Raw genomic sequence first — 27,157 nt, forward strand, 5'->3', positions numbered from 1 at the left:
GGCCCATACGAATGCAACATACACGTGGACCCGTTTCAGAGAAATATGAAAAGCAGATCTTGCAGCCCAAAGACACAGAGTTTACCAAATCGTTTTCCAATAAAGTGGAAACAGCTTTAAGAGGGCTCTCTTGGCAAAACCCATTGAAGACCCGCCAAGCTAAAGCCTCTTTATCCAGTTAACAGGGAATTCAGCCCGTTCTTAAAACTTCAGGGTCCCCCGTGTAAGGACCGTAGACAACTGCAATTTGTGGCTATTTTTAGCCAGCAATCACAGACGGAATGCAAACAGTCATAAAAAGGAGGAAGACAACCGCGTTACACTGTAGATGAAAGCCAGCGGAGAGCGCCAGCCCTGAGGAATCACAGCGCTCAGGTTCTCCTCCTCCAGACAGGCAAGTGTCCTTCCAAGGAGCCCTGCCCTTTTAAATTCCTCTTTAAAAGAGACTGACCGGCCCCGCAGGTCCTCTCCCGCCCTACTCACTTGAGAAAAGGGATTTTGATGGTATCTACTAAAAACAGAAGTCTGTCTTCAAATAACACTGTGCTAGTCGTTAGATATACATCCTCTGCCTCAGAACCACCCTTCAAGAAAAGTATTTTTCATGTTTATCTATGAAATAGAATACAAGGCAGAGGATTTGAAGGTCTCCCTTAGCGACGCTGAGTGCGAAAGAAGTAAGTCTAGAAAGGGCGGTGCGATCGGGCCCAGGACGCAGGCACCAGGCAGGGGTCTAGGGGCGGGCCTAACCGCGGCGGGCGGGGCCTAACCGCGGCGCGGGGCGGGGCCTAAGCGTAAGGCGGGGCGACCGGACTTGCCTTGAAGTAGGCGAACTGCAGGAACTTGTAGGGCTCTCGGCGCTGGAAGTCCGCCAGTACTTCGCGGCTGGGTTGCGACTGGCGGAAGGCCGGCAGGCCCTGCTTGCAGCGTTTGAGGCAGTGCGCTCGGCGCAGCAGGCCCCCAAAGAGGCGCAACTCCGGGTAGCGCGCGAGGCCGGCGGTGGGCTCGGGCTGCGGCGCCGCGCTGCAGTTGCGGTGGCAGAAGGCCTCGCTGTCCCGTAGCAGGCGGTGCAGCCGCAGGCTGATCTCCAAGTAGCCCACGCTCTCCGCCCAGTGCTCGCTGCTGTACTGGTCCAGCGCGTGCCGGTAGGCCGACTCGAGCGGCATCAGCTCGTCCCGCGGGAAGCTGCGGAAGCTGTAGCGCTCGTACTGGGCGCGCCCCGAGTGCAGCGCGCATACCGCGCATAGCAGCGCCAGCAGCGCCGCGGCCGCCCGGCGCCCCGGCTCCATAGCTCCAGGCGGAAGGAAGGAAAGAGAGGAGAAAGAAGGAAAAGAAAAGGGAGCCGAACGCTGAAGAGGCGGAGACGCCAGCCTCAGGCCCGCCCCGTCCGGCCGCCCCTCCCCACCAGCCGGGGGGTCCGGGCGAAGCTGCCCGTACGGGGAGGGTGTCCTAGGGAGGCGCGCTGCCCTCTAGTTTCTGCTTGTCTAACATTTGATCCCCAGCTCCGCTGATCGCTCCTTTAGAGAAGGCTGTCTGGAAGCCAGACGCGGCCCTGATGGATCAGCGCTGCTTAGACTTTAGAATCATTTAGAGGACTTTTGAAAAACGCAGATTCACAAGTGACTCCAGAGTTTCTCTTTCACCAAATCTGGCAGAGATGGGGATCTGAGGGTTTGCAGTTCTAACCAGCACCCTAGTGAGGTTAATGCTGCGGGTCCACGAACGACCTTACATTTCAGTGAGAGAGACAGTGCATATATAAAATTAATGAGGATGTCGGTGGCACTTTGTAAACTATTGAGCAAATCAAGTTGAAGATGCACACACCTTATGATTTAGATTCCACGCTTCAGAATACACTCGAGAAGCTTGTATGTGTGCATCAAAAGATGTGGATGGAATGTTAAAGGCAGTACTGTTATTTTATCATTATTAAATTTTTTGGCCGCACCACTCGACTTTCAGGGATCTTAGTTCCACGACCACAGAGCACACCCATCCCAGCAGTGGGAGCGCCAAGTCCTAACCAGTGGACTGCCAGTGATTAAGTCCCAGCATTGTAATTGTAATTACTTAAATTTTTATTTTTAAATAATTTACAAAAAAATTGCAAGGATAGTACATACAACTCCTATATATCCTTTATACACATTTACAAATGAATAACTTATGCCATATTTCTTTTTCTTAATCATTTGAGAGAAGATTGCATACATCAGGCCATTTACCCTTTAATCTTTTAGTATGTATGTCCTAGGAACCGAAACTCACTGTTGTGCTCAGTCGTGTTTGACTCTTTGCAATCCCATGGAGCCTGCCAGGCTCCTCTGTCCATAGGATTCTCCAGGCAAGAATACTGGAGTGGGTTGCCATTTCCTTCTCCAGGGGATCTTCCCCACCCAGGAACTGAAGCCGTGTCTCCTGCATCGGCAGGCGGATTCTTTACCACTGCCCCACCTGGGAATGAAACTACAATGCTCAAATTCATTAATGATCAAATTCACTAATCTATATCCCCCATTCCAGTTTTGTCAACTAATAATGTCTTTTATGGGCTTCCCTTGTGACTCCGCAGTAAACACTCTGCCTGCAACGCAGGAGTTGTGGGAGATGCACTGGTGGCTCAGTGGTAAAAAAAAAAAAATCTGCCTCCCAATGCAGGAGACATAAGGCAGGTGGATTCAATCCCAACTGTTGTTGTTTGGACTAAACAACAACGTCTTGTATAGCACGTTTTTCCCCTGGGCAGGAAACAGTCCAATATCATGTATTGTATCTAGTTGTTTCTTCTATCTAATGTTCTAGAATCCGAACCTTCAGATTTTATTGTTATGCTATTGACACTAGAGTACAGGCCAAAACAACAGTGAGATCCACCACACGCCTATTCAGTTCAGTTCAGTTCAGTCGCTCAGTCGTGTCCAACTCTTTGCGATCCCATGAATCGCAGCACGCCAGGCCTCCCTGTCCATCATCAACTCCCGGAGTTCACTCAGAATCACGTCCATCGAGTCAGTGATGCCATCCAGCCATCTCATCCTCTGTCGTCCCCTTCTCCTCCTGCCCCCAATCCCTCCCAGCATCAGAGTCTTTTCCAATGAGTCAACTCTTCGCATGAGGTGGCCAAAGTACTGGAGTTTCAGCTTCAGCATCAGTCCTTCCAATGAACACCCAGGACTGGTCTCCTTTAGGATGGACTGATTGGATCTCCTTGCAGTCCAGGGGACCCGCAAGAATCTTCTCCAGCACCACAGTTCAAAAGCATCAATTCTTCAGCGCTCAGTTTTCTTCACAGTCCAACTCTCACATCCATACATGACCAATGGAAAAACCATAGCCTTGACTAGACAGACCTTTGTTGGCAAAGTAATGTCTCTGCTTTTCAATATGCTATCTAGGTTGGTCATAACTTTTCTTCCAAGGATTACTCAGCACTAAAAAGAAATGAGCTATTCCACCACAAAAAAACATGGAGGAAACTTAAATACATTTTACTATGTAAAAGAAGGTTATATATGAAAGACTATATACTGTATGATTCCAACTATATATGATGTTATGTTTGGGGGTTTTATTTATTTGTTTTTTGTTGTTGTTGTTGTTGGCTGCACTGCACTGCTTGTGAGATCTTAGCTCCCCAACCAGGGACTGAACCTGGGCCCTCAGCAGTGAGAATGTGTAGACCCAAGCAATGGACCATCAAGGAATTCCCCCAACTATGTGACATTCTGGAAAAGGCAAACTTTGAGAACAGTAAAGGGATCACTGATTGCCAAGTGATACGGGGAGAGAGGGATAAACAGGCACAGAAGAGGACTTGCAGGGAAGCCAAACTCTTCTGTGTGATACTATAATGGTGGATGGATATCATGATACATTTCTCAAAACCCAGAGAATATGCAGTATCAAGAGTGAGCCCTAATGGAAGTCATGGGCTTTGGGTGATCATACTGAATGAAAGCAGCTTCAATGACTGTACCAGGCGACCCATCTGGTGTGGGATTCTGATAGCGGGAGAGGCGGTGTGTACGTAGTGGTGGAGGGTAGATGGGAAACCTCTGTGCTGTTCATTCAGCGTTGCTGCAAACCTAAAACTGCTCCAGTCTAGTTCAAAAAAAGAATACAGGGGTCTTCCCTGGGGGCTCAGTGGTAAAGAATCCGCCTGCCAATGCAAGAGACATGGGTTCGATTCCTGGTCCCAGAAGATCCCACATGCCTCAGAGCAACTAAGCCCATGCACGACAACTACTGAGCCTGTGCTCTAGAATTCCAGAGCTGCAGCTGTTGAGCCCACGGGCCGCCTACAGCCCATGCTGTGCAACGAAAGCCTGAACACTGCAACTAGAGAGTAGCCTCTGAGACAAGAAAAGCCTGCACAGCGTGGAAGACCTAGCACAGCCGAAAAGAAACAGAATTACTTTTAAGAATACAGGCCAGTTATTTTATAAAAAGTCCTCCATTGAGGTTTCTCTGCTGTTTCTTCATGATTAGATTCAGATTAAGGTCTCTGGACTAGAACAGGGGTCCCCAGAGGCCAGGCAACAAACTGATATTGGTCTGTGGTCTGTTAGGAACCGGGCCACAACAGGAGGTGAGTGAAGCTTCATCTGTATTTGTAGCCGCTCCCCATCGCTCTCCCATCACCCCAGATGGGACTGTCTAGCTGCAGGAAAACAAGCTCAGGGCTCCCACTGATTCTGCATTATGGTGAGCTGTAGAATTATTTCCTTGTCTATCACAATGTAATAATAATAGAGATAAAGTAAATGTAACGGCACTTGAATCATCCCAAAACCGTTTCCCCCACACACCCTCCCACGCCCCAGTCCCTGGAAAAACTGGCTTCCATGAAACTGGTCCCTGGTGCCAAAAAGGTTGGGGACCGCTGGACTAGAATACAGTCCCTTTCAGACATCACTGAAGGAACCCACTGTCAGCCCCTTATCATTGATGCCAATTGTGATTACCTTGTTAAGGTTATATCCATTTTCTCCACTTCATTTTTTTCTTTTGTATTTAATAAGTGTTTTCGGTATGATACAGCAGCACAGTTCCTGATAGCAGAAAGCAGAAAGAACCGTGTAAAAACAAAAGTGGATTTTTTTGTTTGTTTTTTTAGAGAGAAGATGCACACGTAGGAGAAGATTTTACAGCAGGGAATAATAAAAGAATTACAGCTATACATAACAACACAGTTTAGCCTTAAAAAGAATGATTCCACTTGTCTAAAGTTTAAAAGTATGCCAAAGTACACAAAATATTATTTAGGAATGCAAGTAATAGAGTCTTACCTCATACAAACAAATATGGTTTTTCCAGTAGTCATGTACGGATGTGAGCGTTAGACCATAAAGAAGGTTGAAAGTGAAAGTTGCTCAGTAGTGTCCAACTCTGCCATCCCATGTACTATACAGTCCATGGAATTCTTCAGGCCTGGATACTAGAGTGGGTAGCCTTTCCCTTCTCCAGGGGATCTTCCCAACCCAGGGATCGAACCCAGGTCTCCCACATTGCAGGCGGATTCTTTACCAGCTGAGCCACAGGGAAGCCCAAGAACACTGGACTGGGTAGCCTATCCCTTCTCCAGCAGATCTTCCTGACCTGGAATCGAACTGGGGTCTCCTGCATTGGAGGCAGATTCTTTACCAACTGAGCTATCAGGGTACTTTGAACTGTGGTGCTAGAGAAGACTCTTGAGAGTCCCTTGGATGGCAAAGATCAAACCAGTCCATCCTAAAGTAAATCAACCCTGACTATGCATTGGAAGGACTGATGCTGAACCTGAAGCTCCAATACTTTGGCCACCTGATGCAAAGAGTCGACTCATTGGAAAAGACCCTAATGCTGAGAAAGATTGAGGGCGGGAGAAGAAGGGGGCAACAGAGGATGAGATGGTTAGATAACATCACCAATTCAATGGACAAGAGTTTAAGCAAACTCTGGGGGAAAGGATAAGGAAGCCTGGTGTGCTGCAGTCCATGGGGTCGCAAAGAGTCAGACACAACTGAGAGGCTGAACAACAACATACAAACATACAAGATAAAACTGGAATGAAAAAGGAACCATAAACAAAACTTTTGGATCATGATTTCCTATAAGGTGGAAGGCCCCTCAGGTGACTTAAACAACAAATTCTCTTTAGTATCGTGAATTTATTCATTCTTTCACTACACTGTTCAGCACCTACCTTAGACCAGGTCCTGCCCTTGGCACGGAATGCAAAGATGAATCAGACATACATCCTTGACTACAAGGAACTTCCAGTTCAGTAGAGATAAGACATCTATATTTTTTTGCATGTGTTCCATTAACCTATAGTCAACTATTGTGTGACAGGCACTGTATTAAAGAAATATCAACTCGTTCCCTCAAAGTCTTGAGAAGACAGATAAGCAAACCTTTAATTACCCACCATTAGAGCTGGAGAGAGTGTTATGTGGACCCCAAAGAGGGTTGGGCAACTACCTTAGTGACTTCCGGCTGCTATCACAGGCCCAGTGGATGGCTCATAGACTGAAATTTATTTCTCGTGGTCTGGAGGCTGAGAGACCCAAGATCAAGGTGTTGCCAGGTTTGGTGTCAGAGAACCTGCTCTCTGGTTCATGGATGGAAGGGGCAAGGGAACATTCTGGTGTCTCTCACTCTTTAAAAAAAAATATCAATTTTTAATTGAAAGATAATTGCTTTACAATATTGTGTTGGTTTCTGCCATACAGCAGCATGAATCAGTCATGGGTACACATACGCGCCAGGGTCCCTGAAATCCAAGCACTGTGCCACCTCCACACCTGGGGCAGACCTAAGTCCTCAAGGAGTCTCTCTTTTTTTTTTTTTGAGCATGGATTATTTTATTGGATGCTTTATAAAAAGTCCAAGCACACACATACTGTGCCCCCACCAGGAAGGAAGGGGTTCACATTAGTTGTTCTTATACCTTCAGGATAAGCCTCTCCCCACAAATATTTGTATCCCAGCTACAAAAATGGAGTTGCAAAGGGTAAATATAAAGATATGATATTTTTCTTGCTCTTGTTATAGTACAAACAACTGAAGGTGACTACCGATCTGTGAGAGTAAGAAAGGGGAAAATCACTTGACAAAGGGATGGAATGTCTGTCACCTGCAACAAGTAGCTGACTCATCTGCTATTAACAGGCACCTACCCTAAATTACAGGGACCTGAGCACATGAAACTGGAGATGACATGTGCAGGGCCCCTGCTGATTACACTCGCTCCAGAACCCCTTCTTCATTACTACAAATTAGAGGAGAACCCAGTACTTAAGATTCTACCCACTGAGCTATTAACTGCATCAAGATTAGTTATGTCCAAGGAGCATGCAATAGAAATATTTTTAAACCAACATGGTTAAATGTTAAGATCTTTAGAAATCAAAATATGTATTCACATAATTTTAAACTGAAGTCAAGATAAATCAAATCAATCTTCTGTGGTAATGATTTAAGTGCAAGTGATGCGGGCTTTCTTCACATTCAGTCCTTCACTCAGTTGTTCTTGAACAGGTCGATGCAGCTTTGCAGGAGGGACACATTGTTCCTGGCATGCTTTATTTCCAGTTCAGACATTTCAATTAGATTCTTTCTGAATGCTGCCACTCTCTTCCGTTTGAAATTGATCAGCTCATCTTTTGCAGATTCAGAGAGTTGTTCAAACTTCTGGCAGCATTCCTGCTGGTGTGCCTCGGCCAGCTTGACATCTTTGCTCTTTAACCGGGCCTTATCCAACGCTTTATTTGAACTCTCATAGTCGATGAGAGCTTTGGTGCGTCGGTATAAGAGATCCTCGGCAGCCTCTATGTTGAGCATGTAGTATCGCAGGAGCTCCGTCAGTTTTAAGTCTTCATCTGAGGAGACTCGACTCTCCACTTTCCTAAGTTTTTCAAACAGCTCAGCCACCTTCAACAGGTACTTCTTGATGATTGTAGGCTCCTCTAAAGCCAGGCTATGCAAGCAGGCTGCGGTGTGGATATAATCATCTGCGACATTTTTATGAGATCTGGTCATCCTGTCAGCCTTTGCACAGGAATCCTTGATCCTGTTGTAATAGTTGATGAGGAAAGTCTTCTCTTGCTCAAAAAAGTCATCTACCTCCTTAACTCCTGAAAAAAGAACTTCATCAGCACTTTTCACCACACTTTTAAAAAAGCCACCAAACACCTCTTTAGTATTTTTCCGCCTGACACTTAGATCTTGATCATATTCCAAAAACACGTGGAAGTTGCGGTCTTTACTGAGAACAGGGTGGGGGGAGAACCGCTGGAGAAAGACTTCGTGCGAAGACACCGTCTTCCTGAAGACAGCAAGGTACTCCGCTTCTAGCTCTTGCTTCATCTTGGCAAATTCTTCTTTTGTCATTGACCCTTCACCCTCTCCCAGCTTCTGCATCTTCTCTCGAGGGCCATCGAAGTCGGGCTTGGTCGGCGCTGGCGGGATAATAAGCCCAGCATAGTCTGTAGTTTCAATAAGAGTGTCATGTAGCCACACACAGTCTTCATGTTGCCTTGTAACAGAAAACTCTGGGCTCTGAAATGTGGGCAGTGTGGTCTTGGTGTGCACTGTAAATTTGACTTTGTCTCTCTCACTGAGTGCGTCAGGTACATCAATCTTTTTTTAATTTGGCTGCATGGCTTGCTGGATCTTAGTTGCCTGACCAGGGATTGAACCCTGGGCCACTGCAGTGAAAGCACCTGGTCCTAAGCACTGGACTCTCTCTCTTTTAATAAATGTTTGGCCATACCTCATGGCATGTGGGATCTTAGTTCCCCAACCTGGGACTGAACGTGTGGTCTCTGGACTGAAAGGCAGCCCATCAGAGAAGTCCCTGGGGGTCTCCTTTTCAAGGGCACTAATCCCATCCATGAAGGCCCCATCCTTATGAGCTAATCACTCCGAAGACTTCAAAGACCTCATTTCCAAATACCATCACTTTGAGGATTAGGTTTCAACATATAAATTTGGGGAGGGGCACAAACCTTCAGTCTGTAGCACTAACCTAGTCTGAAGGTGAGTCTGGGCAAGTTTCTTGCAAGAGGTCATTCTCTAAGTCTTGAAGGACCTGAACAAAAGGAACAGAAGACTGCTGGAGGCAAGAAGGGAAAAAGGAAGAAGATTCTTGGCAAAAGAAATAACAGTTACAAAGGAGAAGAGAGGTGATGGGACTGGAGGCCAAAAAACAGCATAAAGACCCCAAAATGTGATCCTATAAGAAAGATGAACGCGTGGGAATTCCTTGGTGGTCCAGCGGTTAAGACTTTGCGTTTCTACGGCTGGGGACCCCAGGTTCAGTCTCTGGTCGGAGAACTAAGATCCTACAAGCCTCAGAGTGTGACCAAAAATAGTTAATTCATTCATAATTAAAAGAAGATGAGGGTCTGAGTTAAGACACAGAACATAAAGAGCCATAACAGAGAAAGATAAATGTCATAAGTCAGATGTATGTAGGAAGAAAAAGAACTCTTCCAGCTAGTGCAAGCACTAATTACTTCATTCCGAAAGAGGCATTAAATCTGGGATTTGAATTGGGAATGAATTGTGACCTGTGATCCTAAAAGCAAAATCTAAGAGGATATCCCCAGAACCCTCCCATCCCCCTCCCCCATTACGAAGGGCCTCACTTGGGGTATTTTTGCTTTTAGGTCTTTTGGTTTTAGACTCCTGAAAGGGAGTTTGAGGACATGCAGCCATCCTAACCTCACAAGAGTCATGAAAGGTGGACCAGTCCTGGGGCACAGCTGCCAACTTTTATTGAGATTGTGAGGAAACTGCAAGCTGATGATTTCATAATTTCATCTTTTTATTGCAAATAGATGGGGAAACAATGGAAACAGTGAAAGACTTTATTTTGGGGGCTCCAAAACCACTGCAGATGGTAACTTCAGCCATGAAATAAAAATATGCTTGCTCCTTGGAAGAAAAGCTATAACAAACCTAGACAACATATTAAAAAGCAGAGACATTACTTTGCCAACAAAGGTCTATCTAGTCAAACCTATGGTTTTTCCAGTAGTCATGGATGGATGCAAGAGTTGGACCATAAAGAAAGCTGAGTGCCAAAGAATTGATGCTTCTGAACTGTGGTGTTGGAGAAGACTCTTGAGAGTCCCTTGGACTGCAAGGAAATCAAACCAGTCGATCCTAAAGGAAATCAGTCCTGAATATACATTGGAAGGACTAATGCTGAAGCTGAAACTCCAATACTTTGGCCACCTGATGCAAAGATCTGACTCGTTGGAAAAGACCCTGATGCTGGGAGGGATTGAAGGCAGGAGGAGAAGGGGACGACAGAGGATGTGATGGTTGGATGGCATCACTGACTCGATATACATGAGTTTGAGCAAGCTCCGGGAGTTGGTGATGGACAGGGAAGCCTGGTGTCCTGCAGTTCATGGGGTCACAAAGAGTTGGACACTACTGAGAGACTGAACTGAACTGATTGTTTCATAATCATACCCATTAGTTGGCTGCACAATTTAACCCCAGGATAGTCTTGTGACTTTCTTCATCAGAAAATTTAAGGACTTGTGAGAAGCATGAGGGATTGCTACACAGCATAACTGTCTGAATCTGTAGACAGGAGGCTTTATTTTATATTTTTTAAATAACCTTTTCATTTTGATATAAGAATTTCTATATGCCCTTTGCCCAATTCATCGATTGTTAACATTCTGCCTCATTTGCTCCATAGTTTTCTTTCATCCTATACATGTAATAATATGTATATTATGTATAATTATATATATACATGTAATAAATATATATTTATTTTAATGTATAATTATATATATGATACATACATATGAGGCTTCCCAGGTGGCACAGTGGTCAAGAATCTGCCTGCCAATGCAGAAGACACAAGAAATGTGGGTTTCACCCTGGGTTGGGAAGATCCCCTGGAGAAGGAAATGGCAACCCACTCCAGCAATCTGGACTGGAAAATTCCATGGACAGAGGAGCCTGGTGGGGTATGGTCCATGGGGTCACAGAGTCAGACACAACTGAGCATTGCACAGCACAGCAGCACCTACTATGTGTGCACACTCAGACAGGAACTATAAATAGAGCAGCACAGAAGCATCATGGCCTTGTGAAAATAACCCGGGCTCTAATTAACCATATGTATAAGTATATACATATATATGTATATGAATAAACTGGAATCACTTTGCTATACTCTAGAAACTACTAATAACATAACATTGTAAATCAACCATACCTCAATACAAAAATAAAGATAAAAAACTTGAGGTTTAAAGTCAGGCAATGACACTAGAGGTCCTATCACTTCCTGGCTCTGCGGCTACTGACAGGCACCTCCTCTGTGACTCGGTTCCCTCATTCGTGAAATGTGGATAATAACATGAAACTAGGTGTGATGCAGACTGACTCACTGCTGGTAAAGCCTTTAGCACAACCACAGCTATTATCACTTCCAGTTCAACTATAACACAGAGTCTGGCGCTAAAATCTCAGAAACAAACTTCTATCTATACTCTCTGGGCAAGCTTCTACTGTAAAGGGTCAGATACGATCCATTTTAGGTTTTGTGGCTCATAAAGGAAAGCTATGACAAACCTAGCCAGCGAATTAAAATGCAGAGACATCACTTTGCCAACAAAAGTCCGTACAAAGCTATGTTTTTTCTAATAGTCATGTATGGATGTGAGAGTTGGACCATCAAGAAAGCTGAGTGCCGAAGAAGACTCTTGAGAGTCCCTTGGACGGTAGGGAGATCAAGCCAGTCAGTCCTTAAGAAAATTAACTCTGAATATTCATTGGAAGGATAGATGCTGAAGTTGAAACTCCAGTACTTTGGGCACCTGATGCAAAAGTTGATTCACTGGAAAAGACTCTGATCCTAGGAAAGACTGAAGGCAAAAGGAGACGAGGGAGGCAGAGGATGAGATGGCTGGATAGCATCCCTGACTCAGTGGCCATGAACTTGAGCAGATTCCGGTAGATATTGGAGGACAGAGGAGTCTAACGTGCTCAGTCTATGGCATTGCAAAGAGTCAGACACAACTTAGGGACTGAACACCAACAACAGCCAAGTCTCTGTTTCAGCTGCTCAACTGCCATTGTAATCCCAAAGCAGTCACATGCAGGACATAGTGGGTCAGAGGGGTGGTAGTCTAATACAACCTTATTCATGGATGCTAACATTTGAATCTCATATCTTTTTTTTCTGGCCATGCCTCAAGGCTTGTGGGGTCTTAGTTCTTAGACCAGATGAAGGATTGAACCCTCCCCCCCTGCAGTGAAAGTATGGAGTTCTACCACTGGACTGCCAGGGAAATCCCCCTCATCTTTTTTTTTTTTTTTAGGTTTCTTTATGTGCTGGGTCTTCGTTGCTGGGTGGGCTTTCTCTAGCTGCAGAGAGTCAGGGCTACTCTGTAGTTGCATTTCACGGGCTTCCCATTACGGTGGCTTCTCTTGTTGCGGAGCACAGGCGTTAGGCACACGAGCTCCAGTACTTGCAGCACGCACGTCCTACAACATGGGCTCAAATGCTGTGCATAGGCTTAATTGCTCTGCAGCATGTGCACTCTTCCCGGAAAAGGGATTAAACCCATGTCTCCTCTATTATCAGGTGGATTTGTTATCACTGAGCCACCAGGGAAGCCCCCAAAATAACTTTTAAACTAATTTTAAAAACAATTACAGGGAATTCCCTAGCAGTCCAGTAGTTAGGACTCTGTGTTTCCACTGCAGGGGGCATGGGTTCAATCCCTCATTGGGGAACTAAGACCCCACATGCCGTGAGGCGAGGTCAAAAAAAAAAAAGATACAGGAAGTGACACAAAACGAATGACTAGGTGGCGAGTACTCCTGTAACCACTCTCTAGTTCAAGAAACAAAATTTGGGGGGCCCTTCCCCCCATTTCAGGCCCTCACTCTCATAAGTAATTATTATTCTTTATTATTACTACTTTATTTATTTATTTGGCTGTGCTGGGTTTTAGTTGTGGCATGTAAGCTCTTAGTTGCAGCATGTACTGCTGTGGGAACTAGTTCCCTGACCAGGGATCGAACACTGGCCCCCTGCATTGGAAGCTCAGAGTCTTAGCCACTGGACTACCAGTGGTTACTACCTGTTACTACCAGTGGTTACTACCTGTAACCACTAATTTTGTCTTTGATAACCATCACTCTCATTGTTAAAAACCAGACTAAGTTTGAAAAAGGTCTGCAAATTGTAAAAAAAATAGTGCTAAAGAAAAAAAATTGTATACTTGCTAAAGTGGTAAGGAAGATTTTCTTCAAGATTTTTGTCATAACAGTCAATTCTACTGCCACAGGTGGAGAGGGATGGGTCTCAATTCTAACTACAGCAAAGAGAGCTGAGGATTTATAGCCAGCAGAGTTAGGGGCTTGTGGGTGGAAAATTGTAAGAGGAGGTCTCAAGGGATTTTTGCTAGTGAAGTCGCTCAGTCGTGTCCAACTCTTTGCGACCCTGTAGACTGTAGCCCACCAGGCTCCTCCGTCCATGGGATTCTCCAGGCAAGAATACTGGAGTGGGTTGCCATTTCATTCTCCAGGAAGGGTAGGTCAAAGAGTTAGATGTCAAGAGAGGTGGGGTAGGGATGAGGAACTTGATCAGATACCAAGAACTGGGGGATTATTCCCAAACTGATTTAGCAGGATTCTTTGCTAAGAATTTTTTTTTTTTTTTTGCTAATTTGCTAAGACTGGACAATTCTGGGCAGGCAAGGACAGGTCAGGCACAGAAGGCCAAGATCCAGGTCTAGAAGAGTCTAGAAGAGTCTCTAGTCAGAGAAGCCTAATTAAAGTTTAGTCAAGGAGTCTATCAATAAACCGTAATTTTGGTGGGGGGGGTGCTCGAAGTTTGGCTTGTGGGGTCTTAGTTCCCCTACCAGGGATCGAATCCTGGGACCACCAGGGAATTCACTAACCCTATACTGTTATTGTTAACCTCAAGTCTCAAGTTAACAATATGGGCTTCCCTAGTGGCTCGGAGAAGGAAATGACAACCCACTCTAGTATTCTTGCCTGGAGAATCCCAGGGATGGGGGAGCCTGGTGGGCTGCCATCTATGGGGTTGCACAGAGTCGGACACAACTGAAGCGACTTAGCAGCAGTAGCAGCAGTGGGCTCAGTGTTAAAGAATCTGCCTGCAATGTAGGAGGTTTGGGTTCCATCCCTGGGTGGGGAAGATTCCCTGGAGAGGGAAATGGCAACCCGGTCCAGTTTCCTTGCCTGGGAAATCCCATGGACAGAGAAGCCTGGTGGGCTACAGTCCCTGCTGTCACAAAGACTCGGACACGACTTAGCGACTAAACCATTAGCAAGTTAATACATTTAACATGAGTGATTTTTGTAGTGTTGGGGCCAGTGTGAGGAAAGAAGGAGAGACTCCATTTTAAAGCCTGTCATCTGTCTTAAAGACAGGATGTAAATAACTGGGCCTGAACCCTGCCCAAGAATGAGAAGACCATTGCTAATAAAAACCAGGTATCCTGGAGACTTCGCTCCATACAGATGGCAAACGGAGACTGTAGTTGAGGTCAGGCTGCCCCTGTTAGATTAACCATAGAGATATCCCCCCTTGATGTATAAGCATTGTTCCCCACATTTAACCTTAATTGTTTGTTCTCCTAGCACCTACTTGTTGTAAAACTCAGTCCTATACAACAAAGAGGTTGCTAACATGTAACCACTCACGTGGTGGGGGTTGGGGGGGGATGGTTATAAAACCCGGCCTCTGGGAACCATCGAAGTCCTTGTTGGGAACTGATTCCCTGGGACCTGCTGGCAGTAATAAACGGTACTCCACATCGTCGTGTTCTGTGATTCCGGATTCCACAACAGTAGAATGTTAATCGTAACTCAATAAAGCTGGAAAATATATATACATATATATATTTGAAAGCGATTTCCCTAAAGGCACCTTCCTCTGAGACTCAGTTTTGATTAAAGTTGATTAAAGTGCAGTGATGCAAAGGGGGGATTTGCAGAGAGTTTTGGCAACCAGGTAGGAAAAGACAACTTTAGGTTCAGATCTAGGGGTAACCAGCAGTCCTGGACACAACTGAAGCGACTTGGCCGCAGCAGCAGCAGTCCTGGACTGCTGCTCACAGTTAACTGTTAACTCACAGTAGAGTCTCCCTTTCCCCAAGTGTAGAAAAGAGATCATACTAGATATTGCACGGCCACTTGACAGATCTGCTTGCATCACAGGGATGTTGAGTGGCTTAAGTGCAAAACTGAAAGATGGGAGCTGTTGGTACTTCTATCTCTCAAAACCCAGCATGAAATAAAAATTCCGCAGACCCGGGTGCCTTGAGGGTTGCCTGGAATTCCTGAAGATTTTGCCACAGTTGAACCACATCTCTTAATGTATCAGTAACCTGGAAGAATGGTTCTCAAGCTTTGCGTGCTGTCAGAATGACCTGGAGGGGTAAAAATAGATTTCTGGACCCTATTCCTAGGGTTATCTCTTAGGCGAGGACTCGTTATTTCCCATTCTAACACGTACCAGATAGAAGATTGGATCAGGGACCACACTTGGCGGACCCCTGGTTGTTTTCCAGACTGCCCCTATGAAAAGCTGAGAATCCATCTAGTCACTTAGGTTTAACTGCTCCGTTTCTGTCGTGTCCAGGAAGCCGGGGAGCAAGGAGACCCTTGTTAAAGTCCAAACCGGAGGTGCGTTATCAAGCCGCTGACAGCGAGTACTCCTGAGTCTTTGCAAAAGGTTCCTCCCTCAGGCGGAGGCCCGCCGAGGTCAGATAACACTGCCCTGCAGTCACGCGGCCGCGTGTGGCCCCAGGCTCTCGGCTACCCTGGCTCCGGGCTCCGCGGCTGCGGCGGCGGGGCGGGGCGCGGGGCGGAGGCGGCGTGGGGCGGGACCAGGCCCCCGGTCCTCGGTCAAGTGACACCGAACGGCTGCCCTGGCTGACTGCAGAGCCGGGAGGCCCGACAGTGGACATGCCGGGGGTCGTTCGCCTCCTCGCTCTGCTGCTGGTGCCGCTGCTGCTGGGCTCTGCGCGTGGTTTGCACGTAAGTCCACAGGACCCCCGCGCACAAATGATGAATCGGGAAAACGCTGGCGGGGAACCGGGCTGGGGCTGCGGCCACCTGGGTCCCCACAGGGCGGAGGTCCTGGGACCCCCGAGGCACGCCCGGGCCCGCCCGGCTACCGGGGAAGCTCAGGCAGTGGGCCGGCCCTCCCGTCAGAGGCGGGCCGGGCGGGGCGCTCGTCCTTACCAGTAGCTCTGTCGCTTGTGAGTTCCGCTCCTGCCGCCTCTGTCGCCGAAAGCCACTTCCTTATCGATGCAACCAAAGGCTGAGATGAGGTGCTTTCCAGCTTTGCGGGTTTCCGGGAGTGGGATTCTGAGTAGCGCGCGTTCTTGGAGGGCGCCGGAGGCTCGGGCTTGGCGCTCCTCTCTTGCCTGCGCTCTGTGGAGCGCTCCGGAAGGAGAATAGTGGGGTCACGAGAGGCCCCAGCAATGGGAACATTGGATCAATTACCTTCGGGGTGTTCTCTTTGAGGACGTCTCTTGCCCGTCTCGCTACTTCCCTCCGCCTACTTTTAAGGCTTGGATTTTTCAGAGCTTCAGCGTTTGACGGTGGGCGAGGGGCGTGCTGCAGGTGGCCGCCAGCGTTGCTGGAGGGAGGTCTGGCCGGGCGAGGTGTGTGCTGGGCGGGGACGCGGGAGGCGGGGAGCTGGGGGGAGAGTCGTTCACGATTTCGGGAGAAGGACAGCCTCAGTCTACCCGGCAGAGCTAAGGTAGGGGCCTAGGGAACTCGGGATCGCTCCTGTGCAGGTCAGCATCCTGGCCTTGGAAAGGTGGGGGTGGGGAGATCTGAGCTGGGAGGTGAGAGTGGGGACTTGAAACGGGCGCCTTTCTCTCTACACTTTCTGGGAACTAATTTTGGTTCCTCCAGAGTTCCGGTGGGCTGAGTCTGGGGCTTGTTTTATAAGTAGAAGCTGGTGAACTTGGCTTGCAAATTACACCTTCTGATAAGAGGCTTTTTATAAAGTGCCTAGAGCAGAAAAAAGAAAAAAAGGCCTACATTTATCTAAAAGCAAGGTTGAGAATTTTACTTGGAAAACAACTGCTGAAAATATTTTCGTTTTGGGTCTTATTGGGAAAAGGTCACCTCAAATGAATATTTGCTAACCTTTGTCTATCCAGGTCTGTAGTTCCCTTGCAGTTTTTTGTCTGGGAGCCAGCCAGCTATGAGAACCAACAAGGAGACTGGCTCCACCCCAGGAATCTTTATGTCAGTTGCCTCAGTTCCCTTCTTGGCCTACAGCTGAAAAAAAATACCAGCAGACTAGCTTTCCATGGCTTCCTGGTTTACACTTTAAAACAGCGGTTCTCAAACTGTGACTGTCCTAGAAGTTAGAACATTTAAAACTATATGTTAATAAACAATATATATATATATATTTTTTAAATAAGTTGTTCTCTCCAGTTTTTAGGGCACAAAGTGACATTGTACATTTTGCAAATCTCTCATGTGTTTTTTTTTTTTTTTGATATTAGACTTTGTTTTCTTCAAACTTTAAATTTTTTATTTTGTATTGAGGATAGCTGATTAACAATGTTGTGGTAGTTTCAGGTGGACAGCAAAGGGACTCAGCCATATGTATACTTGTATCCATTCATGTCTGTCTTAATAGAGGACTGTTGAATGCTCGTAGCTACTTCTGCATTCAGTTTTGCCATATCACATGTCATGTAACCTCTGGAAACTTCACTGTACACTCATGAGAGAATGGTTATGGCTTAGTACTGTTTTTGAAAACAGTCAGGGGACACCCCCCTCCTTCCCCCCCAACCCCAACAGCCAAAGGGTCTCCCTGGACCACACTTTGAGAACCACTGATTTAGAATAATGTTTTTCTTATTATAAAAGTTCATATACATGTTGTGGAAATACTTGAAAGATGCAGAGAACTGTAAGAAAGTGACACTGCCCATCCTGTTACAAGATGTATTTGTAGTTCACTGATATAGTGTGCAGCTGACTGGTACTTGAGTGGCTTGGGTTCAAGGCTGGTTGGGCAGATGTAAGTGGCTTTCAGGTTTTGACAGGGGACAAGAAAGCTCTCATATCCCACAAAGCTGACGCCGGTTCCTGGTTGCAGGAGGAGCTGACCTGGAAACCTGTCCTTGGCCACTGTCCTATCTAAGGAACTCACCTTCCAGAGCTCACCCGCACAGAGCTGGCGGGGTATCCTCTTAGGAGCTGAGGCAATGGCGATCTTCAGGCAGCTGTCCCTGGGCGCAAAGGCCGCCCTGGCTGCCGGCACTGTCTTCGTGTCCATGATTGTCTCCCGGTCCTACCTGGCGGAGAGCTTGGAGTTCAGGGCCTGGCGATGCCTGTTCCGCCTGCAGCTCGCCCTGTTTGTCAACTCGCTCATGCTGCTCGGCTCCATCTACATCTGGCGTAGCACCGTCAGCAATCTCAGGCATTCCCCAGCTGCAGAGTCAGCCTGCTTCCAGCTCTGGAAGATGGTCGTCGCTGCCTTCCTGGCCCTAGCGCATTCCAGCTTCTTCACCATGATCTTTCTAGTGGCCGAGGAGCCCTATCTCTTTTCCCTGGTTGCCTACACCTGCCTCGGGGCGTATGTCATCATGCTCTGCTTCCTCTGTGTCCTCAGCGGCATGGAGCAGGCCTACCAGCTCCTGGCCTGGCGTGCCGGCAGGGCGGTGGGCAGCCTTGACAAGACCAGGAAGCTGGCCCTCCGGCCGGCACTGGCAGTGATGGTAACCACTGTGCTCAGCGTGGTGGGGCTGCTGAACGCCGCCCAGCCCCCAGCGGTGACCACTGTGGAGGTGCCCGTGCATCGGCTGCCCCCCTCCATGAACAGCCTCAAGATCGTGCTCCTCTCGGACATCCACCTGGGTCCCACGGTGGGCAGGACCAAGATGGACATGTTCGTAAGGATGGTGAACACGCTGGAGCCGGACGTCACGGTGATCGTGGGCGACCTGTGCGATTCTGAAGCCTCTGTCCTGCGCACGGCCGTGGCTCCTCTGGGCCAGCTGCGTTCACGCCTGGGCACCTACTTCGTCACGGGCAATCATGAGTACTACACGTCGGATGTCAGCAACTGGTTTGCACTGCTGATGTCCCTGAACGTTCAGCCCCTCCACAATGAGAACGTGAGGATTTCTGCTACCGGGGCCCACCGGGAGGACGACGACTGGATCTGCCTGGCTGGGGTGGATGACATCGAAGCGAACATCCTGCACTACACTGGCCATGGCATGGACCTGGAGAAGGCCCTGGAGGGCTGCAGCCCAGACCACCCCACCATCCTGCTAGCTCACCAGCCCCTGGCTGCTAAGAGAGCCCTCCAGGCCCGGCCAGATATTAACCTGATCCTTTCTGGGCACACACATGCTGGGCAGATCTTCCCCTTGAACGTGGCAGCCTATCTCCTGAACCCCTTCTTTGCTGGTCTCTACCAGGTGGCCGAGACTACATTTGTATATGTGAGCCCGGGCACGGCCTATTATGGGATACCCATGCGTCTGGGCAGCAGGGCAGAAATTACCCAGCTCATCCTGCAGCCGGCTCCCTGACCCCACCCCTGTCTGCGCCCCAAGCGCCTGCCTCCTCATCGCCCTTGTCCTCTGTCCCCATCCCTCTGCAGAGCAGGCCATCCATCTACCCCTCCCCCCAGCCTCCCCTGCCAACCCACACTTGTCACAAGACTGGCTGGCACTGTGATCTGTGCTGGGGCTACCTGGCAAGTCCAGGGAGGTTAACTCTGCAGATGACCACCTGCTTTTTCGTACGCATTTGTGAGGCCACTAAATAACGTGTAAGGACGGACATCTGTTTTCCAAATGGTGTGGAGTAAGCCCTCCTCCTCTGCAGAACTCACAAGGATGCCCTGAAAACAGGGGTTGCTGAATAGGGATGTCCCTGGCAAGTGGAATAGGGAAGGGGCTCTTGGTGTTCTAAAAATCTTTTGGACTTAAGCAGTTTCCAGAAATCAGTGATCCTGAGCTTTCTGGGGAAGGGGCAGTGGGGCTAGGTAATCTGGGAGAACAGGCAAGATGGAGGCCCCTCTGGCTGCTGGAGAAGAGGGTTTACTTTTCCCTCTGAGTTCTATCAGAGTCACCTTTACTGAGAGCATCAGCCAAACCGTCTGGAATACAGGCTTCCTCCTGTTGCTCTGGGCCTTGGTTGATGCTGTCTAACTGGCTGCTGGACCTTTGGGCTTGGGGGTGGAGTGGAAGGATGTGAGCACTGCGAGATGGGGTCATGGTGCTGCTGCCTAGAATTCAGAGGGTGTTTGCCAACCTTAACTGCATTTGTATTACCACACTTGGATGGAGTGATTAGGGACAGGCAACTCGCCCTTGCTGAGAGATGAGGACACTAAGGCAAAGGGAAGTTAGGGCACTGGCAACCCTGCAGGGGTCGTGGGAGATTCTGGGCTGACAGCCAGGTTTCTGCCTCCCAACAGAAGTATTCTTCCCACTGCCTGTATCCTTACAGGTGAGAACAGGGTTCAAACACAAGTAACAATGTAACGAGAAGGGCCTGGAACCTAATGTCCTTTCCAAGTGCTCTCTTTGAGGCTGATTTCAGTTCATAACTACATGGGCCCTGAAGGGGGGTTAGACAGTTTCAATGTAGGGCAACTATTACACGGGAGGGGCAGCCAGGAAACTGAAGACCACACCCTCCACCCCAGGTTGGGGTTAGAAATGGAGGTTCGCGCCCTCCCAATGGGGAGGTTGAGGCTTGCATGGGGAGTGGCAGGGGCCTTTCCTCCCTGGGGATCCTGCCTTTGGGATGCTGGTCTATCCTTCCTCGCCAGCTGACCCCATCAGAGTTATCCTTGCGCTCTGGTCATGGAACCAGATGGCCATCTCTGTGCTGGATCCACAGAAAAAGAGGCAGGGGTCAATAAGTCAGGAGCAGCCCTGACCCCACTGGCTGGCCTCTGTGCCGGAGGCAGGGGACCCTGTGACCCCGGGCTAGCAATAAATCCTAATAAAAAAGGCCTCACTGGGAATCTTTCTGTGACCTCTGACTGGGGTGGGGTGGGGCTCCTCACCTTCCTGCTCACTTGTCAGGCAGCATTGGGCAAACTTGACGTCACTGAGCCTCAGTTTCCCTCACCCTGAGATGGGGATAATTACTGTATGTACCTCAAGATTGTTTTGAGGGGAGGGTATTAAAACGTGGTGCAAAAAACAAAAACAAAAAAACACGTGGTGCAGCAGTTGCCAGGGCTCAGTCACAAGGAAGCACTTGATGTTGCCAATTTTAAAACATCCCATGAGGTGTGCAGTGATACTGTTGGTACCAGGTGCCCAGAGAACGGTGGAGCAGCCACTCCTAGGGAATGGGAGTGGGTACCATGCCCAGTGGTTTGTCAGAGCAGCAACTGCTGGCATTGCTTTCCTCTGCCTCTCTGCCTGTTTTTTGTCTCCCTGTTGGGAGGGAGGCAGGGCCTGGCCAGGGCATTTCTCCATTTTCCCAGGCAAGTGTCAATTGCCTCTGTTCTTGGTCAGTGGAACCTTGGGGGATCCTGAAGATCACCTCCCTTGTTTCCAGGCAGCCAAGTTTAAAATGCATCTTTGCATGGAGATTTCAGTGGTTTCCTTACTATTTACCCTCTTGTGTTTAATCGTTCTTACAGTCAGGAGTATGTTTGGAGTAAAACTTACCTACAACCAAGGAAGGGACCCTGGAGAGCCTTTCTTTGAACACATTTTGCAGATGGTGGGGTCGTGGGAGGGGGAAGTGCTTTGCCCTGGGCAGTGCCCAGCTCAGCTCAAGTTCTCTGACTCCCCTCTCCGTGGCACCACTCAAGCTCCCCACCTCTCCCTGTCTCAGAAAGGCCGCTCCTCCAAAGCCTCTCACCCCCTCGTGCCTGACCCCAGTTGGGGTCCCTGGCTCTCTGACTCCCGGGTTTGGATCCCCCAGTCTGTGTTAGTTGTGCCATTTGTCTTCCGTCTTACGATGCAACAGGCCGTGTGCGTCTCTCCTGCTCCAACAAGTATTATTCCATTGGTTTCTTAACTGGGGATCTTTCCTTCCAGTGCCTGAGCTGGCTGGAATTTACTTGCGTCAGTCCTGTTTTTCATCTTGCAGCTTTGTCTCTTCTCTTCCCCTTGAGTGCTGGTACTTTTTGGTCCTGTGCCCTGGCATCCTTATTCTGAGGTCCTTGGTTGACTGATTCCTGTCTTAACAGAAACAGGACAGGTCCCTCTTCTGTGCCCAAGGAATAGTCAGCAACACCTTCTCACGCTTGGTTTGTGTTCCTTGATTTTATGGGGGAAGCTTTCCGAGCAGAAATTTCTCCATTTCTGTTCAGATATGATCTGTGGAGAGGCATGTGTGGCCTCTCTCCACGGCCCCCGGGTGCCTATGTTCCCCCGTTCTTTGCTCATTTACCTTCTTTGATTTATTTATTGCCAGGGGAGGCCAGGGGAGGTGGTGAGAAACATTTACTTGAAGCTTGAAAAGGCTTTCAATTTCATTCTAGTTTTTTTTTTTTTTTTTTAAATACATCTGTTAAATGCAAGTTAAACAAAAAACTTTCTAAAAATTAACAGTAGCATGTGTAGTATGATACTATTGTTGGAAAATCTCAGTACATTTATCCTACTGCTGTTTATTCCAAACATCCATCCATCCAACTATCCGTTTCCCCTCTTATTTTGTTTATTCTTTTTAAAGTCTTTTACTGGGAAAATTTGAAAGTATAAAGTAGAGAAAACAGCAACTGAGTTTCTATGTGCCCATCACCCAGCTTCAACACTTGTGACTATTCCCCTGTTCTTTCTCATCTACCCCAGCCCCACACTCTTTGTTTTTGTCCGGAGTATATTAAGACAAATCTTAGAAAATGTGATTTCGCCCTAAAATACTTCAGTATGAATCAATTTTTAAAAAGCATATCCATAATGCTGTTATATCTGATGAAATTCATAGTGATTCTTGAATATTGTCTAATAGTTAGGAGACTTGGGGCTAGAAGCTATAATAGGTCTTCTACCTCTTAATAAGAGTGTTTTTTTCCACTATCTGAGGATTAAGTAGCTATATCTATTATAGGTAAGTATAGGATTCAAATGCAGTTAACTGGATAAGGATTAGTTTTCAGGTTTTTTCTGATCATTTCAATTGTCTTTTGTGTGTGTGATTTAAAAAAACACGTAAGATAAAGTTTATCATCTTAGTGATTTTTTAAGTGTACAGTTCAGTGGTGTTAAGTATATTCACATCGATGTACAACAGCTCTTCAGAGCTTTTTCATCTGCAGATCTAACACTCTGTACCCATTAAACAATGCCCCTACCCGCCCCCAGCTCCGGGTAACTCCCGCTTCACATTCTGTTTCTATGAATTTGACTACTCTGGGTACCTCCTATAAGCAGAATGATACATTATTTGTCTTTTGTTTCTCTTGGCATAATGTCCTCAGGGTGCATCCATATTGTAGCATGTGCCAAGACTTGCTTCCTAAGGCGGAATAATGTTGCAATGTATCTACCACATTTTGTTTACTTGTGGACAGCTGGATCACTCTCACCCCTTGCCTGTTGTGAATAGTGCTACTTGAACATGGGTGTGCAGATGTCTCTTTGAGACCCTGCTCTCTCTTCTTTTGGATATATACCCAGAAATGGCATTGCTGGGTCATGTAGTAGTCCTATTTTTCACGTTTTGAAGAAGTTCCATCCCGCTTTCCATAGCAGCTGGCCCACTTGGCAGTCCCACCAGCAGTACGGTGTTTCCGTCCCTCTGCATCCTCACCCAAATGTATCATCTGTGTTTGTTTCTGATGGTAGTGTGACATGCAAACTCACTGTGGGTGTTGATTTGCATTTCTCTGATGACTCGTAATGTTGAGCATGTTTTCATATGCTTGTTGGCTATTTGCATAGCATCTTTAGAGAAATGTCTATTCAGGTCTTTTGCCCACTGTAAGTCATAGTATTTGATTTTTTTGTTTGTTTGTTTTTGAGTTGCAGGCCTTTATATATTCTGGATATAAACCGCTTACCAGATATATGATTTTCAAGTATTATCTCCCATAAACTCACTTTTAACTGTATTGATTGTATCCCTTGATGTGAAAAAGGTTTTAAGTTTTGTATTCTATTTGTCTATTTTGATTTTGTTGCCTATGTTTTTGGTATCATATTCAAGCAGTCACTGCCAATCCCAATATCATAAAGTTTCCCCCATGGTTTTATGGTTTTTTTTTTGAGGAGTTTTAATTGTTAGGTTTTATGTTTAGGTATTTAATCTGTTTTGAGTTATTTTTGTATATGGCGTAAAGTAAGGATCCAATTTTATTCTTCTGCTTGTGGATATCCAGTTTCCCCAAAACTTCGTTTAAGAGATTGTCCTTTCCCCAGGGTAGTCTGGGCTCCCTTGTTGATGACCAGGTGAGCATATACATGACGGTTTATTTCACGCCCCTCTATTCTATTCCAGTTGTCTATTTGTCTGTCTTTATATCAGTAACTCATTGTTTTTATTATTATACTTTTGTAATATCTTTCGAAATCAGTAAGTATGAGTCTTCCAGTGTTCTTCTTTTCCAAAATTGTTTTAGCAATTTGGGGCTCCTTGAAATTCCATATGAACTTGAGGGTGAATTTTTCCATTTCTGCAAAGAATGCTGTTGATGTTTTGACAGAGATTACTCTGACTCCGTAGAGCACATTGGGTAATACGGACATTTTAACAGTACTAAGTCTCTTGACCCATTAACACGGGATGTCTTTCCCTTTATGTGAGTCTGTGTAAATCTCAGTAGTGTTTTGTAGTTTTCAGTGTATGAGTCTTTCACCTCCTTTGTTAGGTTTATTCCCAAGCATTTTATTCTTTTTGATCCCATTTTTATTAGAATTGCTTAATTTCCTTTTTGGATTGTTCTTGTCAATGTATAGAAATGCAGCTGATTTTTGTATGTTGATTTTATATTCTGCAACTTTGTTGAATTCATTTATTAGTTCTAATAATTGTTTGTGTATGGGGGTTGGGGGAGACTCTTTAGGGTGTTCTACACGTAAGATCGTGTCATCTGTGAACAGAGATAATTTTATTTTTTCCTTTCCAATTGAATGTCTTTTTTTTCTTTTTCTTGCCTTGTTGCTCTGGCTAGGACTTCCATTAGTATCTTGACTAGAAGTGGTGAGAATGTGCATCCTGATCATGAAAGAAAAACTTGCAGTCTTTCATATTGAGTATGATGTTAGCTGTTGATTTTCATATATGGCCTTTATTGTGTTGAGGTAATTTTCTTCTATTCATAGTTTAATGGAGAAGGCAATGGCACCCCACTCCAGTACTCTTGCCTGGAAAATCCCATGGACGAAGGAGCCTGGTGGGCTGCAGTCCATGGGGTCGTGAAGAGTCAGACACGACTGAGTGACTTCACTTTCACTTTTCACTTTCATTCATTGGAGAAGGAAATGGCAACCCACTCCAATGTTCTTGCCTGGAGAATCCCGGGACGGGGGAGCCTGGTGGGCTGCCATCTATGGGGTCACAAAGAGTCGGACACGACTGAAGCGACTTAGCAGCAGCAGCATAGTTTAAGTGTTTTATCATGAAAAGGTATGCTGCTGCTGCTGCTAAGTCACTTCAGTCGTGTCCGACTCTGTGCGACCCCATAGACAGCAGCCCACCAGGCTCCCCTGTCCTTGGGATTCTCCAGGCAAGAACACTGGAGTGGGTTGCCATTTCCTTCTCCATGAAAAGGTATAGAATCTTGCTAAATAGATTTTTGCCTCAACTGAAGCAATCATGTTTTTGTTCTTCAACCTGTTAATGTGGTGCAACCCATTGATTTTCATATGTTGAATCACTCTTATGTTCTGAGTCCCATTTGGTCATGATATACTGATATAAAGAGTTGCTAAGGGAAACCCCTCACAGTCTAGTAATTAGGACTTGGCGGTTTCACTTCTGAGGGTGCCAGTTCAACCCCTTATCAGGCAACTGAGATCCCACAAGCCAAGTGGTGCAGCCAAAGAGAAAGAAAAAGAATTGCTGAATTTAGTTTGCTGATATTTGCTGAGGATTTTTGCATCAGTATTAACCAAGGATAGGGATATTGGCCTGTAGTTTTCTTTTTTCTGTTATGTCCTATCTAGCATTGATATCAGGATTATGCTGTTCTCATAGGGTGAATTTAAAAGTGTTCCCTCCAAAAAATAAAAAATAAAAATAAATAAAAGTGTTCCCTCCTCTTTAATTTTTTGAATAGTTTCAGGAGGATTGGCATTATTATTCTTTAAATGTTTGGTAGAATTCCCTAGCTCAGTTGGTAAAGAATCCACCTGCAATGCAGGAGATCCCAGTTCATTTCCTGGGTCAGGAAGATCCACTGGAGAAGGGACAGGCTCCCCATTCTAGTATTCCTCGGTTTCCCTTGCGGCTCAGCTGGTAAAGAATCTGCCTGCAATGCAAGAGACCCGGGTTCGATTCCTGGGTTGGGAAGATTCCCCTGGAGAAGGGAAAGGCTACGCACTCCAGTATTCTGGTCTGGAGAATTCCATGGACTGTATAGTTCATGGGGTCACAAAGAGTTGGACACAATTGATTGACTTTCACTTTCAGAGCATCAGGTTCTTGGTTTTTCTTTGAGATTTTCAATACTGATTCAGTCTCTTTACTAGTTATTGGTCTGTTCACATTTTTTATTTCTTCCTGATTCGGTCTATGTAGGTTGTATGTTTCTTGGTAGGTTGTATTGTTACACAATTTATAGCCATACAGTTGTTCATAATAGTCTCGTAATCCTTTTGATTTCTGTAGCATCCGTTGTAGTATTTTTTCTTTCATTTCTAATTTTGAGTTTTATCTCTTTTTTCTTAATCTAGCTAAAGATTTGTCCATTTTGTTGATCTTTTTAAAAGATGAACTCTTACTTTCATTGATTTTTTTTTTCTATTCTCTATTTCACTTAAAAAGTGAAAGTGTTAGTTGCTCAGTTGTGTCTGACTCTTTGCGACCCAATGAACTGTAGCCCGCCAGGCTCCCCGGTCCTTGGAATTCTCCAGGCAAGAATACTGCAGTGGGTTGCCATTTCCTTCTCCAGGGGATCTTCTTGACCCAGGGATCGAACCTGGGTCTTCTGCTTTGCAGGCAGATTCTTTACTGCCTGAGCCACTTA

At 46.5% G+C, this 27,157-nt stretch overlaps 3 protein-coding genes and 1 pseudogene across 6 annotated transcripts in view; 2 read left to right on the plus strand and 2 right to left on the minus strand.

Annotated features, from left to right (window-relative positions):
• Window positions 1-1,571, minus strand: part of CRTAP (cartilage associated protein) — a 33,515-nt gene extending 31,944 nt beyond the window's left edge. Inside the window, exon 1 of the mRNA XM_027522622.1 lies at window positions 819-1,571. Coding sequence (XP_027378423.1) covers window positions 819-1,289 — 471 coding nt within the window. The 5' untranslated portion in view covers window positions 1,290-1,571. The remainder of the gene's footprint in view (window positions 1-818) is intronic.
• Window positions 1,572-7,376: 5,805 nt separating this feature from the next.
• On the minus strand, window positions 7,377-8,622 carry LOC113880965 (annotated as a pseudogene). The gene has a single exon (XR_003507893.1). The product of XR_003507893.1 is annotated as a sorting nexin-5 pseudogene (transcript).
• Window positions 8,623-15,823: 7,201 nt separating this feature from the next.
• Window positions 15,824-27,157, plus strand: part of GLB1 (galactosidase beta 1) — a 130,240-nt gene continuing 118,906 nt past the window's right edge. The window contains exon 1 of one of the 2 annotated variants that reach the window (XM_027523667.1): window positions 15,824-16,038. In XM_027523667.1, the coding sequence (XP_027379468.1) occupies window positions 15,967-16,038 (72 nt within the window). In that variant the 5' untranslated portion in view covers window positions 15,824-15,966. The remainder of the gene's footprint in view (window positions 16,039-27,157) is intronic. The other variant, XM_027523668.1, reaches the window with a different exon arrangement.
• On the plus strand, window positions 16,046-21,016 carry TMPPE (transmembrane protein with metallophosphoesterase domain). Of its 2 annotated transcripts, none has more exons than XM_027523670.1 (2): window positions 16,046-16,334; window positions 18,137-21,016. In XM_027523670.1, exon 2 carries the CDS (start codon window positions 18,246-18,248, stop codon window positions 19,578-19,580), a length of 1,335 nt encoding a protein of 444 aa, XP_027379471.1. In that variant the 5' UTR covers window positions 16,046-16,334; window positions 18,137-18,245; the 3' UTR covers window positions 19,581-21,016. The 2 variants fall into 2 exon arrangements, with proteins under 2 accessions (XP_027379471.1, XP_027379470.1); XM_027523669.1 differs by lacking the exon at window positions 16,046-16,334 and adding an exon at window positions 16,364-16,670.

Source organism: Bos indicus x Bos taurus, chromosome 22 (assembly GCF_003369695.1).
Source record: "Bos indicus x Bos taurus breed Angus x Brahman F1 hybrid chromosome 22, Bos_hybrid_MaternalHap_v2.0, whole genome shotgun sequence".
Lineage (NCBI taxonomy): Eukaryota > Metazoa > Chordata > Mammalia > Artiodactyla > Bovidae > Bos > Bos indicus x Bos taurus.

Excerpts from the sequence above, each read along its gene's own strand:
- TMPPE (XM_027523670.1), top strand. The coding sequence starts at position 18,246 with ATGGCGATCTTCAGGCAGCTGTCCCTGGGCGCAAAGGCCGCCCTGGCT.